This window comes from Ruditapes philippinarum, unplaced genomic scaffold (genome assembly GCF_026571515.1).
Source record: "Ruditapes philippinarum isolate M1 unplaced genomic scaffold, ASM2657151v2 ctg140_1_1_1_1, whole genome shotgun sequence".
Taxonomy (NCBI): Eukaryota; Metazoa; Mollusca; class Bivalvia; order Venerida; family Veneridae; genus Ruditapes; species Ruditapes philippinarum.
The window spans coordinates 295,018-308,822 of NW_026852852.1; the positions used below are offsets into that span (position 1 = coordinate 295,018).

General features: G+C 34.5%; 1 protein-coding gene across 1 annotated transcript; it reads left to right on the top strand.

Moving 5' to 3' along the window:
* Window positions 1–3,233: 3,233 nt before the first annotated feature.
* On the top strand, window positions 3,234–12,976 carry LOC132726233 (abnormal spindle-like microcephaly-associated protein homolog). The gene is made up of 2 exons (XM_060711511.1): window positions 3,234–3,380; window positions 5,579–12,976. Exons 1-2 carry the CDS (start codon window positions 3,234–3,236, stop codon window positions 11,831–11,833), a joined length of 6,402 nt encoding a protein of 2,133 aa, XP_060567494.1. The 3' UTR covers window positions 11,834–12,976.
* The last annotated feature ends 829 nt before the right edge of the window (window positions 12,977–13,805 follow it).

The following is a 13,805-nucleotide window of genomic DNA, read 5'->3' on the forward strand; positions in this document are numbered from 1 at the left end:
ACTAGTAAATCTTTATGTCAGCCTACACAACACCAGTACAACTGAAGGCCAGCAAACACTACACAAGTAAAATTTAAGGTAAACCAACACTACACCAGTCAGCTCACACAACACTAGTCAACCTACAGATCAGTACAACTTTTGATTAACCTTCACAACACTAGAATAAACATCATCATTATAAACAAAAAAGCTTACACATCAATAAAGTGTTACATCAGCATGTACTGCACTGGTATTGTATGATTTAGACACCAGTGCAACCTATGACCAGCCTACACAAGACCAGTATAGGCTTAAATTAACTTACGTAATAGGAATACAGCTTCAGTTCAGTCTGACACAACACCATTACAGCTTTTGGTGAGTCTAACACAACATAACTGAATCTTTAGGTCTGCCTACACAACACTACTGCAATTTTATATCAGCCTGCACAACACCATTACAAACTTAGGTTTGCCTACACAATACCAGTACATTTAAAGTCAGGCCACATAACACCAGTACAATTTAGGTCATCCTACACAACATCAGTCAACTTTATATCAGCCTTTACTACACCAGTACAACTTTCTGTCAGCTCACATAGCACAAGTGTAACTTTAGGGTAGCCTTACACAACACCGTACGTAAGGCTACACATCACAATTTTAGTTTTAGGCCTGCCTACAGAACACCATTATAACTTTTTGTCAACCTACACAACACGAGTACAATTCAATTCAAAGTATGCCTACACTATGCTAGTGCAACTTTAGGCCAGCGTAACAGAATACCAGACATCTTTGAAATATGGTTAACATAATAGGTGCAATCATATTTAAGCTAGTTCAGAAAGTCTTAAGATAGTGAATACTACCAAAATGTGTGAAAAATCTGCCTACACTATAACAGTATAGTGTTAGGTCGGCCAACACTAAAACAGTGAAGTGTTAGGTAAGCCAACACTAAAACAGCATAGTATTAGGTCAGCCTATATGTGTAAGGTCAGCCTACACTATAGCAGTGTAGTGTTAGGTCAACCTTCACTGCAACTGTGTAGTGTTAGGTCAGCTTACACAATAGCAGTATCTGATTATAAAAAAATACTTCATTTAAAGAGACAACACAGTTAGGCATGCCAAGTCTTCCCTATGAGTATCTATAATAAAAATTATATTTAAGTGTTTGGTCAGCCTACACTATTACAGTGAAGTGTTAGGTCAGCCTACTCTATACCATTTTAGTGACAGGTCAGCCTACACTTTATTTGTCTGTACTGAAATGTCACAAAGAGTGATGGCATGTTATTTGTGCTCCCCTCTTTATTTATTTGCCGGAGACAGTTATTATGACGCATACCACAATAGACTACATGAGATCTGCATGTTTTTGTAAAGATTTATGTTTGCATGGAAATCTTGTATTAATTTCCTGTTTCACATCCTGTCATTTTGATTTAGTTGTTTAGTGCATGCTCTGTGTGAAATCATTATTCTTTTTTATATATTAATCCTTTCCTGCACCTAATTTTAAAGTGTCCCCTATTTTAAAAAGAAATATACTTCAAACATAGCTTATTTGGTGATTAAAATGTGAAGAATGCATTATGTTACCTGGAATAGTTATATAACAGAAATGGCCAAAGACTTACTCAATGCTCAAATATGAAAACTACAAAAGTTACCTTGTGTTACTCCATACCTCTGATTTTAAGGCATGTTATGCCGCATTAGTAAATATAAAGAAGGGGCAAAAGTGTGATAAGTATTGTTTAAATAGAGGATTCTATAAAATATATTAAACGTTTTGTAGCTAGCTTACAGAAGGTCATGTTGGTTCTACTAAGATGTTCACCAGAGGTCTTCCAACACTGGTAATGTTGAAATGTTGCTATATGACTTTAAAAGGGTCAGTCTGTGACTTAAAATCCAACCAGAAAGTCACTCTAAATACTAATGAAAGGGTGGGTAAATTTACCACAAGTTTTGGTCATTAGGAAGCTTGCTACCTGTTCACCAGATTGATATTTTGCATTTTTTGGTCCTAGATACCGGTATATTTAATGGTTTAGCTCCACGCATTGTTTTCTCGTTTAGGGCAAATGCTTTCTTTCACTTGGGAACCATATGTTGCTTTTTATGGAATGGCACGTGTCACATTGAAGGTTCTATGATAACGGCCGTATGAACACATCTGCGGATGTTTCTAAATTCAAATTTCACCATTTTCATGTTTAAATGTTGAACTCTGCTTAAGCCAGTGCTAGGGGTCTGGACGGTAGGCTATTTCTATGAAAAAATTATACCCACAAAACTGGAGATAAAAGGATCTGGTGAATAAAGCTCATACAATAGTTTTTTGCACCATCACCAATTTTTCATTTCTTTGCAATTAACTTACTTTCAACTATTACACATACTATTCATATCCTCTGTGGTCTGGGTGTCATTGTTAACATGGATTACTGTGAACTTATAGCAACATCATCTAGTTTTCTTTGTCTATAATTGGTTCATCAAAATCCTCGACTTAACTGAAGATTTGTGTCCTAGTCTCAAGATTTTTGTCCAAGTCTAAAGTTGCAGTGTTTTGATATTGATCAATCATGCTTGAGGTCTCAGGCTGGCCCTTTTCTTCTACCTGCTAGGTTTATTAAATGACTTTCCAGTTCCCATTTTATGGAAGTTTTCATGGTCCATCAACAGTATAAAGCCTGGTCAGATGGTAGAGGTGTAAAGGCTGTCCTTGCTTTATACAGATACAATTGCTAATCCGATGTTTGGTTACATGGAATCCCTTTTTTGACAGACTAAAAATTGCTTCTGAAAAAAAAACAAAAAAAAAAACAACAACAACTAAGAACTTTTCAGTTCGTTATTAACTTGAAATAACTACCTGTTGTTTTTGATATCTTAGGTTTGTTTTTGTGTTATTGATAAATGCCCTGATGAAAAGATTTTGTTTAAAATCATCAAAAACAAATATGTTGTCCAGAAAGTTATTTAGTATAAATGACTGTTTTTTTATTAACCATTGGTTACCTCAAAAAATGTATTTTATTACAGTAACTATATTACTAATATTAGAATAATTCAGGATCTTTTCTTTTAAAAATCCATTTCAGGTTTCAAATGAACTGAAAAGTTTTTGTGTTTGATATACTAGTTAAATTAGAAAAAGACATATTGCTTAAATAATTGCTTTACATGTATCATATCTAACACACAATCACAATCATTCATCAGGACATGAACCGTATTGACGAATTTGATGACGAATCATTCAACCACTATGAGCAAAATAATACATCGGGACCGGTGACTGGTGACCCTCGCTCCTCAACCCCGACATCTCAGGGTGAGGCGAGGAGAATGAGAGAGCAAAAGGAGAACGAGGTAGTGGTTATTATTGTAGTGACATCAATTGAATAAAGAATATCCATTGTTTTCGAGTGGATATTGTTTATATCTTACTTTGCATGAACCCGGAGTTAGATATAAAAAAAATGTTCACTAGAAATGGCAATGTATTCAATATTCATGAAAAAACTCATGCTATTTAAAGAAAACCTTAAGATTTTTCACAGTAAATAATATGACTTGTATTTTACTGAAAACATCATAAATTAAATTGACTAGCATAATTTTGATAATATATTTCATGTCTAAAATTACTTCAGCTGAAGTGACTTTTTGTTCATATCTTAATAGACAGACAAATATACTTATACACAAGAATAAACAATCAGATTGCCTGTTACAGAACTTTTCTACAAAGAAGATTTATTGTTATAAAATTTAGATCACGAGTGATAAAGTAAAAACGACTTGTGCGCCAAATATTATCAAATTAAACAACAAATAGGATATACTAATAATAAAGATAACAACCTAGTTATGACTTTAAATCATTAATAACATTCCAATATATTTTATGTAATTTTTCAAGTTAATACAAAATTCCAAGTTTGTTAGTAATTGTTTACATGCCAGTTTCATTCATCGATAATAAATGTTGTAAAATGAGATTTTGAGGCCAGTCTTGGAAAACAAACATATCCATTGATCAGGAACATCTTTACTTTGTGCTTGGGCTATTTTATTTATACCCTAGGAACAATGAGAACAATGAAATATCGGGAAGTTAAGCAGCTAGTTTTTAAAACTGTGGGTGATATTATTTATTGCTGTAAAGTTGGTGTGACTTAAAACCAAACGAAATCACCCAGGTGTCTGAGTGTACCTTGAATAATGTCTAGAGGAGATTATTAGCTTATTTTCATCAGCTGATCCAGTACTATTGCCCTGTAAGACTAACCAGCATTTTGTGACAGAATGAAAGACAGGTATGTTTTTGAGACAAATAAAAATTCTTGCAATGTATGAATATGCTTTTTGGAGCAGTATAAGTTGCCAGGCAATTCTGAAATTCATGCATTCAAGATAAGATTGTCACAATAGCTGCTTATTTTATATTTTGATAAACATGCCAAAAATAAATTGCAGTTTGATGAAAATGCAAACTTCCATTATTACATCTGAGACAAAAATTACTTGTTACACTAAGAAGATTAACTCAGATTGCCTGTTACAGATTTTCTGCCGGTTTTTTGTTATAAAATTTAGTCCGAGTGACAGTAAAAAACTTGTGCGTCCAAATTTTCACATTAACAACAACAGGATATACTTAATCAATAAAGAAACACTTAGTTTTTACTTTAACACATTTAAAATGTCCAATTATATTTTTGAAGTTTTCCTGTTATTACAAATTACCCAATTTTGAGAACTTTACGATTTTCAAAAATAAAGCAACACCTGGGGAATTCTAGTTTGAATATCCATTCGCAATAACTAAGACCCCATTTTAGGTAAATGAATACTTCGAAAAATATTTTTGCAGACGACACGGAAAAGGTTGGGAAGTTCTGTTTGTCTGATAAAACCATTTTAACATTGCTTTATGGTACTGAATTATATTCAAAATAAAAAAGGTCCGGAAAACTGCTATGAATTTTCGAATAATGGTGAAAAAAGGTGTTACATTTCAGGCCTATATTCAAATTAAAAAGTTAAATGAAAGGTTAACATTAAACACATGGCAATGCTAGACAGGTACCTAACTTTGTCTTGTCAAAGTTTTGTACCCCTCCGTAGACTAATTTTTTTTTATTCGTTAAAAAGTGCGATTTGTGGCCGGAAACTGCTAGGAAACCAGTAGAGTACACCAAAAAGACTTTAAAGATTTAAGAAACAGATCCCATCAATGGTGTGGTTGTGTGCCTAGACTGGTTTTCTGAATTCAATTTTATAACGATAGGTCAAGCCTAAATAGAAGTAGATGTGTAGCAGAAAATTAAACCGCCAGATTTTCTAATAGCTTGATGTAATATTTATGTTTGCCATTAACATATTAACATTTGATTTGCTGTATGACCCAATAAAACCAAATGAAACCAAATTATAGATTTTAAGATGCAGTTTTGTTTTCCCTTTATACATTAATAAGTGTTTAAACAAATGCAATGATAATACTTTACATAATATTGCCAAAAATACTTTAAATGTTCATTAATTTGAATTTTTTTCATCAGGCTGCGGCTAAAATTCAAGCTGGTGCCCGTGCCTACAAGGCCAGAAAGGAGTATCAGGCTAAAAAACAAGCAAAACAGCAAGATGAAGAGGCCAGGCGTAGAGAACAAGATGCACTGCGTCAACAGGAAGATGAACGTCGTGAGGAGGAAGAGAGACGAAAAGCAGAGTCCATGTCAAAGAAAAAGCAAATGGATGAAGATAAGGCTGCCACGAAAATTCAAGCATCATTTAAGGGTCACAAAGCACGTAAAGATTTTAAGGCAAGGCAGGCAACTAAACAGCAGGTATGTCATGATAAACAGTCTAAGAATGCAAAAGAAATTGACGCAGCCACAAAAATTCAGAGTGGTTTTAGGGGATTTAAAGCCAGACAAGATTATAATAATAGAAAAAAGCAAGCTAAAGTAACTGATATAAATGATAATGAAAATAAAGGTATAGTTAATGACATGGCGGGTAAGAAAAAATTGAATCAAGACGAAGCTGCTGTTGTTATACAAGCAGGTTATAAAGGTTATAGAACCAGAAGAGAAATTGCTCAGAGAAAAGCTCAGGAAAAAAATGAGAAAATTGAAGAGACCGTAGATAATAAAAGTGACAATGATAAAAAGCAGCATACAGCTGCTACTCAAATTCAGGCAAATTTTCGCGGCTTTAAGGCAAGGAAAGACTATACAGAGAAAAAACAGAAGGCTAGAGAAGAAAATGACAAGAAAGAAAAGGCTAGAGTAGAAAAAGAGTCTGCTACAAAAATACAGGCATCATTCAGAGGCTTCAAAACAAGGAAAGAAGTTGCAGAAAAAAAGAAAAAGGAACCACAACTACCAGACCAGGCACCTTCACCTAGAGGAAAAGATGCAGAAGATCTTGATAAAGCAGCCACAAAAATACAGGCTGGATTTAAGGGCTTTAAGGCAAGGAAAGAGTACAATGCTAAGGTAATTGAAGAGAATATTGTGGAAACTGATATTGCTCAGTTACCGGATTCTGCTGTCACTAGGTCTTCAATTAAAAAGGGTCAGTTCATACAAGGAGAAGCTGCTTCTAAAATTCAAAGTGCATTTAGGGTTTACCATGCAAGGAAAGTATTTGATAAAGGTGGGGATATTGATGGGGAGGGGGAAATAAATTTTAATTTAGAGGTAGATGAAAGTGTTAAAGCAGTATTTAAAAGTTACAAAGCAAGACAAATAGTGAAACAAGTTCGAAAGAAAAATGCTGCTGCACATAAAATCAAGGCAAGTTATAAAGGGTTTATAGTCCGCAATAGAAATGTTTACCCAATAAAATCTGTCAATTCATTTCATTCTGCTGTCAGAGGCTATATAACTAGGAAGTTAAACAATGTCCAAGGTGCTACTCAGAGTACACATGAAAGAGTAATGTCTGTTGTAAATGGGGGATATTATGCAAGTATAATACAAGGTCTTTGTAAGGGTTTCTTAACAAGGTATACTGTCCGTATTGAGAATGAAAGGCTTAAGACTAAACCGACATCTGCAAACTCAATACAGGGTCCCACTATGGAACCTGTTACACAAGAATCAGATAATGAAATCACATATTGGCAAGATACCAATATCAAAATGTACTCAGATAAAACTATTCGTAAATCTGCAGCAAGAATTCAGGCTGCTATTTATGGTTATAAAACAAGAAAACAGTTCGAGTATCGAATAAAAAGTAGGCTTAAAAGAGTAATTCAATCTGAAGCTAAGGGAAATGCAGTGTCTAATGTACAGTCCTGTTTTAAAAGTTTTCTTGTGAGAAAAAGCATAAATGTTGAAAGAGTTGAGAAAGATGTGTGTGATAAAGCACAGCCTAGTGATAAAGAGGTTAAGAAAGTAATTGAAACAGAGAGTAATATAAATGGTGTGACGAAAGAGAATGAGAAATTAAATGCAAGTGAGAGAAGCATACTAACTGAAAATCCAAAAATAGTTCCACTGAATTCTTCTCGGCCAACAAGTTCAAGGTCGGAACAAGGTAGTGAAAGATCTTTATCAGGGCGAAAGAGGCCACGAAGCAGCAGGCCGCGCAGTGGTAGACCAAGAAGTGGACTGTCTAGACCCTCAAGTCAGTCAAGTTTAAATGCAGCTGACAGAAAGTCAGCAGATATAAGACATGATAATTTACTTGAACATGATTTCAAAGAAGAAACACCAAGAAGTTCTACAAAATTAAGTGGAACAGGACATAGTGTTAAATCAGAAACCACTTTGAATTTAAGTGATATCAAAAAGGAACAAGGTCAAGGAAGTGCTAAAAGTTACAGCACAGGGGAAAGTAATGAACAAAGTAAAAGTTCTGGGTGTGAGGTTGAAAAGGAAGGTGAGAGTTATAGAGAGATTGAAGATGATGAAGGCGAGTTGAATTCAATAGAGAAGAATGTTAATGCAGTAGGTCAGCTTCAAGCAGCATTTAGAGCTTATCGAATGAGAAGAGAGATATCTGAGTTGTTGAGTGGTGGTGGTGAGTTAATGGATATAACGAAAATAGATAGAGCAGTTTCTGCTCTGAAAAAGGAATTTAGATTGAGGAGTGCAAAGGTCAGGCGGCTTGGCTCTTACCAGTTTGGATCTGAAAAGTCTGAAAAACGTGCAAGGTCTGGCCAGAACTGGTGGGAAGATGATGAAGAACAAGATGAAGAGACGTTGCATGAACAGGAGTATGACGATATTGTTAATACAAGAAATAATGAAGATGAAAATAACAGCATTGGTAAAAGTGATAAGGATGTGATCAAATTAGATAGTGAAAGGTCAGAGAGTGCTGTAAAAATAAAGGCAGCTATGAAAGGTTATACTGCTAGAATAGATCTGATTAAAAGAGAAAACAGTCAATTCGAAGCAAAGAAAACTATTGAGGCAGCATATCGTGGTTACAGGACAAGACTTCATGAAGATAGAACAAGTGAGAGTGCCAGTTCAGAGAAAAGTATTGTTACAAGAGTAAGCAGTGTAAGAAGCTCTGGAAGTAGAACTAGTGACGGGTCTGTGCGGACAGTTTTCCATGTGCAAATGCACAGTGATGCTATAAATAAAAGATGTACCACTCTTCAAGCAGCTTTTGCTGCATACCAGACAAGAAAAGTGTTCATGTCTTTGTCAAAGCTTGTGGAAGAAGGAAATAGAGAAACGGATAAAGACAAAAATGGACAGCAATTGGAAAGAATGGGATCTTTATCAGAGACTGATGATTTTAAACTCAGACATAAAAGTATTGCAAAAATACAAGCTGCCTATGAGTCACATAGGATTGCTCACGAATCAAAAAGAAAATCCAAATCATATTCAAACATTGTAAAGTTTTCAGGGTCTTTGAATAAGCATATGGTATTACCTCCTATTCAGTCAAGTATGCATGTTCTGGAACCTTCTGGTAGACCAAAATCTGGTGTCATTATTAATCTCAGACCGGGTTCTCATGCTTCAGATAGAAAATCCAAAACACAGCCCGATCTCTTTAGTAATTACCATAAGGCTTCTAAACATAAAGATTTAAATCGTATTGAAATATATATCCAAAAAAAATCAGCTGCTACAATTATACAGTCTCATGCGAGGGCCTTTTTAACAAGACACAGACATAAACCAAAGACGAGTAAATCGAAAACTGGGAAAAAGGCCTCTAGCTCGATTGGTAGGAAAACTCCGGTTTCAGTGAGCTCAAAATCAAGTAAGGTAACAAGGGAAAGTAAAGAGTCTAAAGATAATGTGAATCGCTCAAGAGAAGATAAAACAATGACTGATATAGTAAGGGTACGTACGGCTTCTATAAAATTAGAAGCTGAACGGAGAAAGGTAATAGCTGAGAAAATAAGACTGAAACAGCAGGCTGAAGCGAAATTAAGAGAAGGTAGAACAAATAAGGTTAAAAATGTCATTGACAAAAAGGAGAATGAATTGGAGCGATCAGATCCATCTGCTCGCTTGACACCTATTCCATCAGACAGGTCAGCGAATGCAAATGACCTTGTGTTGAAAGAACAAGAAGCTGCTGTAAAAATTCAAAAAGTTTACCGTGGACATAGAACAAGGAGACAGAACGAAACTAAAAAGAAACTTGAAAATGAGTATGAAGACTGGGCTCATAGACGAACTGACGCGGCAGTTAAAATTCAGAGCACATGGAGAGGTTATTCAGTGAGAAAGGAAAATTTTAACGGGAAAAGATGTGATACTAAATCTGATAAGAATGAAAGTAGGGAGGATGACTTTTCTCACCTTGAAAATGGAGGTCTTCTGGTGATTAACATAGGTAGAACGAAGTCTGAGATAGAGAGAGCAAATAGACTGTATGATAATTGCAGCATGATACAGATGGTGTTTAGAGCATGTAAAGTCCGTAGAGATTTGGTTGTAAAAGCAGCCAAATCGAGGCGTGAGAGAAATAAAGCTGCAAGTAAGATACAAGCATTATATAAGGCCTTCTCCACAAGACACGAGTTTAAACAATCTGTAAGTGCCACAAGAATACAAAGCATTGTTAAGGCTTTCTTAGCTAGGGATAATATGGAAGAGAGAAAGCGAGTGTTATTACAAGAAGAATTGAAGGCAGCCAGCTTGATACAGGCTACATATTTGTCGTTCAGGAAGAGGAGAGAAAATGATGCCTTCAAAAAAGAAAGAAGACTTAATGAAGCAGCTGATACAATTAAAACAGTAAGTAAAGGTTTGTTAGTAAGATGGGAGTATGCGAGGAAATGGGAACAAAGGCAATTAGAGGCTTCTTATCAAATCCAAGCATCATTTGTTGGTCATAAAGAAAGAGGGAGAATAAAGAAGAGAAAAGATGCAAGTCGTGCGATTATGGCCAGTTTAAAGGCACGTAAAGTAAGACAGAAAATGCAAGCCACAAGATCAGTTGCAACAATTGTTGCAGGTTTTAGGTCATACAAAGATAGGCAAGAGGTCCAAAAGCTTAAAGATAAGAGGAGAAGAGAAATGGATGCTGCTTCAATGCTTCAGGCAGCATGTAGAGCAAGATTGGTGAGGAAACAGAACAAGCAGCAAAGAGAAAAACTGGCTAAAGAAAATAAAGCTGCTAGTAGTATTCAGCATTCGTTTAGAGGGTTCAAAGCCAGAAGGACTTATAAGAATGAAAAAATGAGAAAGGAGCAGATGAGAGAATCATGTGCTATTAAAATACAGTCTGTATATAGAGGCTTTAAGGGAAGAGAAATAGCAAGAAAAGAAAAACATATTCGTGAAATGCATCATATTGCTGCAGAAATGGTTAATTTGATTGTTGAAAGAACGTTTGATTATATTGGAAAAAGAACTGATTCCTCTGAAAGAATTCAAGCTACAGTAAAAGGGTATCAAACCCGGATTGACATGATGAATAAACTTACAGATGAAGGAAAACAGCGAACAGCAGATGCCACATTAATACAGTCAGCCTTTAGAGCGGATAAAGACAGAAAACTGACAGATATTGCAATTAGAAGAAGAAAATCATCAGCCATTATACAAGCATCTTACAGAGGCTCTAAATATAGAAAGCTTACCAATAAGGTTACAAGGAGGGGGATAAGTGCCACGTTGATTCAAGCAGTGTTTAGAGCTAAACATATTAGAAAGATTCAAGATAAAAAGAGAGAATTTGAACTAATGAATGTATGTGCCACAATGATACAATCTATTTACAGAGGATACAGATGCAGATCGGAGATTGAGAAAGAGCGGGAAATGATTGCTAATATAGAACCACCACCGTCGGCACTTATAAGTGCTAGAACACGATCAGGCAAACTGTTGTCTATATCTATGGATGAAGTTCTTATGAAAAATTCCAGAGCTATTATTCTGTTCCATAAGAAGGCTACAGAGTTGCAGGCTGCTTTTAGAGCATATCAAACAAGAGTGGAAATGAAAGATAGACTTGTCAGGAAAACAACAGTGGCTAAACAAACTCCTAGAAGGGTTTTGAGTGTAACCAAAAGACTGACTAAAGAAGATTTAGCTGCCATATTGATACAAAAAATATTCAGAGGTTATAGGAATAGAAAACTTTACAGAACTGCAATTTTTCAAAGAAGAAGGTTGAGAGAAGGTGCTGCAACTAGCTTGCAGGCAGCTGTGAAAGGTTATAGGGTGAGGTTTGAAGAGAGCGTGAAAGTTATGAGGTTAGAGAGAGAGGGGTTGGGTGAGGTGTGGAGAAAAAAGCAAGACGCTGCTAATGTAATATCATTTGCCTTTAGAAGTTTTCGGCATAGGAAAGAAAAGAAAGCGTTAAGATATGAAATGTAATCAAAAGATATGACAATATGACAATGCCTTGAAAACATTATAATATGAAATGTATATGATAGTTATGAAAATGCACTGTCTTTCAAGTTAAGCATTTTAAAGTGAAAGCTTGTATAAAATTTCTAAAAGAAAATCATTTTAAAATTTCATTCTGACTGGCAGCAAAGTGTGATAAGGTGAATAATATTGCAAAGTTTTATCTAAAAGAAACGGAAAGAAGTTGTGTAACAAGGCTAAATAAGATGGAAAATTTTAAAAGAGATTTAAGTATGATAAATCATAATTAGTTGTTATTGTGTGAACAAACGGGAATTAAAGACATTTTATCTGAAGCAGAATTGAATTATTTATGTGGTTGATACAAGACAACTACTTGATTCCTTGTTAAAGATTATGCCAATACTCATTTAATACCATGTGCTGCAGTGGAAACTTTCTGTAGCTGAATGAATTGGAGCACCATTGAATTTGTATGAACTGGTCCTTTTTTGTGATGTAGTAACAAAACACACACTGTCTTCTAAACAGATTCCAGACAGAAATGTACATCTCAAAGTTTTATAGAAGATCAATGCATGATGAAAATAGTTAGATTTTTAGATTTTTATTTTTTATTCAATAATGAAGTGAATTTTTGGAATCTGTTTAAATATCACAAGTTCTAGACCATTGTATATTGATTTTCTCAAGCTCAAAGCAGAGCTGTTCAAACATGTATTATATAAACAGTTTTGCTATGAGTTTGTTAGTGTATTTTTATTGTTTATATATATAAACCCTGCTTGCCAAGTATTGCATATATCTATTTTGCATTTAACATCCATCCAGCTTTTATGTTACTCTCTTAAATTTCTTGAGGTATTTTTTTTTATATAAATTTAGGCAATCACACCGGATGACTATAGTCTTTTTATTATATGAATACTCAACTCTTTATGATCTTAGCTCAAAAGAAATTTTATAATCGGTTGAATTTAAACATATTCAGATTAAGGATTCATACCGTGTTAAGTCTTATTTGCATATGGTTTTGATTTAACATATATGTCGCAAGTGTTATACAAGATTTGAGTGCAATAAATAGAATGAATAGAATAGAATGATAAATTAGATCCTAGGTGTAAAACTTAGTACATTGTGATATTGTAGCAAAACATTGGAAGTTTTTAGACTGTGTAGTTATACTGAGGTATCAGCTTATAAAAAGCATGAACTTTATTTGACTAGATGAGATTGCAAAGTGTAGCTTGAATTGCTTTTGCAACAAATAGAATTCTAGAATGTTTTTGAACCCTAGCAGTAAAAAACAAAAGCACGCTTGGTTTATAAAATAAAAGACAATTTCTAACTTTTGCGACTTTTGCCCTATCAGACTGAGTCTGCAACATTTGCAATTTTGTCGTTTTAAGCGTTCTTTAGGAATTCTGGTTTACCCCATTTTTAGGTACTTCAAAATTAAAAATGATGTTCTTAATGTAGCTAAATTACATATTTGAAAGAGAATAATTGTTAGGGTAATAATTCATAAACCTGTTAGGGTTAGAATAAATTTCTGGCACTCTGTGTTTATAGTTTAGTTTGTGCAAGCAGAGTTTAGATATTGTATCGTGTCACATCATTCTACATGTTTGAATTCTTGTTATAACACAGAAAACGTTTCTATTCTTATTAATTTTAATGGCTTACTTGAACTTTAAGTGGTCCAAGATGAGCTTATAATATGATCGCCAGATGTTTGTCGACTATCATGCGTCCAACAATTACGTCATGCAGGGGTCACTTATTTTTTTACATACACTCTTTTAGAAAAAAAAAACAACAGATCTTTTAATTTGACTCATCAAAAACTTAAAAGTGCCGAAGCAAATGCATTTGCCATATAAATTGAGATTTGTGGCCCTACTTGAATTAAAGTTTTAATTGTTTCATCTTTGGACCCTTCAATTTCTCAGGTGAGCAATAAAGGTTTACT